This window comes from Helianthus annuus, chromosome 10, assembly GCF_002127325.2.
Source record: "Helianthus annuus cultivar XRQ/B chromosome 10, HanXRQr2.0-SUNRISE, whole genome shotgun sequence".
In the NCBI taxonomy this organism is placed as follows: Eukaryota; Viridiplantae; Streptophyta; class Magnoliopsida; order Asterales; family Asteraceae; genus Helianthus; species Helianthus annuus.
This window is the reverse complement of record NC_035442.2, coordinates 45,699,670-45,704,123: the sequence shown is the minus strand read 5'-3', so window position 1 is coordinate 45,704,123 and position 4,454 is coordinate 45,699,670. Positions and strand designations below refer to the sequence as shown.

Genomic DNA, 4,454 nt, shown 5'->3' with positions numbered 1-4,454 from the left:
GGTAATTCTATGTCTCATTCAGTGTATAGATCCTGCGAGAACCTGGTTCAAGCTTAGTACTACTCCATGGATTGGCTGGGAATGACTGGCCCGACTGAGAGTAAGAAACCGCTTGAATCCCTTATCTATAAACTACTATTAAAACTTTAAACCAACCCCGCGAGGACTGTATCTCTGCTGACTCAGACCAAAGGGTTAAGGGTAACGCTACCTGGAATGGGGCCTACCACTTTTCGCATTAATTACTTACTTAATTATCTTTCAATAATCCGAACTTGCGGGACTGTATCCCTGCTGACTCAGACCAACAGGATGAGGGTAACGCTGCTTGGAAGGGGGCCTACTACTATAACTTAAAGATAATATCTTAAAATGCCTAAAGTGCAGAAATCATTAAAAGGATACATAAAAGAGGAGTTGGAACCAAGTGATTCCTTCTTGTCTATCAGTTTTTTCCTTATATTTTATTTTTTCTTTTTAATTTATCTTTTTAAAATTTTAAAATCTTTTCATCAAAGTTTGGTTAGATTAGACATTAACGATAAGCCGGTATTAAAAGCTCTTGTATCCTTGGATAACCTCGGTATCTTACCATCACGATACTACGTCTGCGATGGGTGCACTTGCCCTAACGTGTGTGTAGAGTGATAGTAGTATATCGTGTTTTATAAATTTAAAACTTGAATTTGCGATTAAAAAGAGCTAAAATATATCTAAAAAACATATACACCCGCATGCACATCAAGTTGTCACATACTCCTTTAGTTAAAAGAATTTCATTCGAAATTTAGTTCGTGTCACTAGCTACAGGTGTTCTCTCGAATAGAGTTGGATACTTAAGCTTCATTTGGTCTTCGCATTCCCATGTAAATTCGGGTCCTTTTCTTGAGTTCCACCTTGCTATCACAACTAGAATGCGACTATGTTTAAGTTTCTTTACTTCTCTGTCCATGATTTCCATTTGGTCATCAATCTGGATTTCATCTAATGGTATGACTGAAGTAGCGTCAGGCAAACACCTTTTGAGATTTGAGACGTGGAAGGTGTCGTGCACACTACTTAGTTCCGCAAGTAACTTGAGCTTATATGCTCCTGGCCCAACCTTGGCAAGTATTTCAAATGGCCCCATGTATCTAGGGTTAAGCTTGCCCCTTTAACCGAACCTAGCCACTCCTTACCATGATGGCACTTTCAGAAGAACTTTATCTCCTACTTGAAACTCTGATGGTTTGCATCTTACGTTTGCGTAACTTTTTAGTCGATCTCTTACTGCTTTTAATTTTTCCTTGATCTTAAAAATCCTGTCGGTTGCCTCTTGTATGATTTCGGGTCTGGTGAGTTGGTTATCGCCAATCTCAACCCAACATATGGGTGACCGACATTTACTACCATATAACGATTCAGAGGGCGCGACATTAGTACTTGTGTGGTAACTATTTTTGTAGGAGAACTCAATCAACAGAAGGTGAGTATTCTAGTTAACTCCGAAGTCAATTACGCAAGCTCTCAGCATATCCTCCAATGTTTGGATAATCCTTTCACTTTGACTGTCTGTCTGAGGGTGGTATGTTGTGCTCATATCTAATAGCGTCCCTAGAGTTTCTTGTAGCGATTGCCAGAACCCTGATGTAAATCGGCTATCTCTATACGAGATGATGAAGATAGGTATTCTATGTCTGGCTACAATCTTGCTTATACTTATATAACTATGGTATTTGTCCGCGCTTTGTGGGGCTATGTTACCAAAAATATTCGTTTGGTATATGTTCAGTTCATTATAGTATTGGTACGATACATGCACTCAGTATAGAAATAAACACGTGTTTTCCATCGACCGACCGACGGTAAAAACGAACACCGATACCGACACCATCGTTGTTCAAATTGTATTGTTCGGCTCAAATCCTCATGGTATTGGTACCGACGTTCATTTATCATCACCGAAAGAGTTGTATAAGTGAAAATCTATTGAAATCAGAAACCATAAAAATGAATACAGGTTCCGGTACCGAGGTTATTCGGTACGATATCAATATGGTGTTAGTTTATCGAAAGCAAAAATATTACCGATACAGATGTTCGATCGACCTCGCTTCAGTTTGGTACGATAGTGAGACAATATTCATTTTTAATACAATCTTTATCGCAATGTTGAAAAATATAAACATAGAACGCAAGTTATTACAAAAGAAAAAAGCAAACTAAATGATGAATAAAATATTATCAAAAATTAAATAAAGAGTAAACTTCTATTTTGCTCCCCGTGGTTTGGTGGTTTTAACGCTTTTGCCCTAAACCTTTAAAAATGGACATTTTACTCCCTGATCTATGCAAGCTATCTCTATTATACTCCCCGCCTCAAACGCCGTTCATTTCAACTGTTAAATGCCTGTCACGTGCCCCTCATGTGAGGGGCAAATCTGTCATTTCCAAACCCTGATATTTATAAACCATTTTAAATCCCTAAGTTCAGTATTATAGTCTTTATTCTCCCAACTTTCAATACATTTTACAAACCCTAGAAAATGGATCAAACTCCAAACGACGAAGGCGATCAACGATCGAAGTTCAATGTCGCTGTGGTGCATTCGTCCTAAGGGACAACAGTCACCTGATGAGAAGCTATATGGTGAGTTTTCTAACCCTAGTCTCTAAAATTGTGGTTTTTTTTTTCTACAATTTCCACAATGTTAAAGTTATAATGGTTTCCTTTTTCTTATGATTTTTTAGTTAACACCACATTGTTCTCACTGAAGATTCATCATGGGGGTTCTTTCACAAAGTTTCCCAGAAGGATGTATGTGAACGGTAAGGTAGACTATGTTGACAAGGATGAATTTTCAGCTCATGAAGTAAGTTATATGCTGTTAGAACTAGGTTACTCAGAAAAGTAGTTGATTTTTTACTATTTTAGAGAGTCAAGGACCTTTGAAACCAAAGGCTACAGAGATACTTGAGAAGATAATGGAGAAGGCTGCTGATATGTCTGTCCAATGGAATTCTGTGAACAAGTACCAGGTTAAAGGGAACTCACTTGAGCAGTTTGTTGTTGACATGGTAGACAAAACCTGTTCTTGTAAAAGGTGGGAATTAACTGGTGTTCCTTGTAAGCATGTTGTGGTTGTGATATGGGACATGGCTGCACATGGGATAACAATGGATGCTCCAGAGGAATGGGTTTCAGAGGTGTATTGGTTAGAAACCTGGAAGCAAGTTTATGCTAACACAATGGACGCTATCAATGGAAGGAATATGTGGACACCTTCTTCTTGTCTAAAAACTCTTATACAACCAAAGCACCATAAACAAGTTGGTAGGCCAAGAAAGAAGAGGAAGAAAAGTTCAGAAGAATTGTCTGAACAGGCATCTAAGCAAGGGAAGTTGACAAGAGTTGGTCAAACAGTCAAGTGCACAAAGTGTGGTGGGAAAGGTGATAACCAGAAGTCGTGCAAAGGAAATGCAGAAGGGTAGCAGGCAAATGCAGAAGCATGATGTTTGGGGTTGGCTTTTTTTATGTTTCTAAGTGTCAAGAACAATGACTTCTTTTGGTGTGGTTATTTATTTTATGTTTGGCCATCATTTTGAAGTACTACAGTTTATGGCCTTTGTTTAAACTTATATGTGTTATGAATCATCTGTGTTATGAATCATATGTGGTATGAATTAGATATATTATGTAATGCATGTGTTGGACAATTTTTAGTTTGGAATCTGCAGGTTTTTGTTCATTAGATAATGTTGTTTGTCAAGTGCTAATGGCAGGTGTTTGGACAAGATTTGTTAATGCTTTTGGTCTTTAGCCCGACAAGATTCGTTAATGCTTTTGGTCTTTTTTTGTACACAATGGAGATGGTGTCTTTTGTCTGACATGATTTGTTATTAGCTTTTGGTCTTTTGTCTGACAAGATTCGTTAGGATCGATTTTCATTCTAAGAAACAAACATACATTATATCCAGACAACATACATTATATCCAATTTAGGACCGATTTTCATTCTAAGAAACAAACAATTTAGGATCAATTTTCATTCTAAGAACCAAACAACATCCATTATATCTGAAACAATACATAACAGAGATACATACCATATTACATTATCACATACATGTCAGACCTTATCTAGGTCATTTCTTTAACAAAGAAAAAGATAAACAACATCCATGACAGCCCTAACATACATTTCAACTTCCTGTTTGCTTTTACAGCTTCTCTTGCAATGGCTTCATTCCGGTTACACCTCTCCAACAAACCCGGTATGATTTCTTTAGATCTACAACACATTCCATCGAACGAACCCACAATTAGCACAGCAGTAGAACCTTCTTCCTGGATTTGCTTGGGTCCAAGATGTAACATAGGTGGTTGGAGCTCCACAAGCGCAATTGATGTCTGCCATGGAGGATTTAGAAAGAAGAAGATTTTGGAATGAAGAATAAGAAGATAGGGGCTAATT

At 37.7% G+C, this 4,454-nt stretch overlaps 1 protein-coding gene across 1 annotated transcript; it reads left to right on the top strand.

Moving 5' to 3' along the window:
- Positions 1-2,571: 2,571 nt before the first annotated feature.
- LOC110881584 lies at positions 2,572-3,471 on the top strand. Its single transcript, XM_022129795.1, has 3 exons — positions 2,572-2,629; positions 2,731-2,808; positions 2,915-3,471. The coding sequence occupies exons 1-3, from the start codon at positions 2,572-2,574 to the stop codon at positions 3,469-3,471; spliced, it is 693 nt and encodes a 230-aa protein (XP_021985487.1).
- Positions 3,472-4,454: the final 983 nt, after the last annotated feature.

Bases quoted from the DNA above. Each gene is read 5' to 3' on its own strand.
- LOC110881584 (XM_022129795.1), top strand. From the start codon at position 2,572: ATGTCGCTGTGGTGCATTCGTCCTAAGGGACAACAGTCACCTGATGAG. The intron at 2,630-2,730 runs GTGAGTTTTCTA...ATGATTTTTTAG, and splicing joins ACCTGATGAGAAGCTATATG to TTAACACCACATTGTTCTCA. The intron at 2,809-2,914 runs GTAAGGTAGACT...TTACTATTTTAG, and splicing joins CAGAAGGATGTATGTGAACG to AGAGTCAAGGACCTTTGAAA.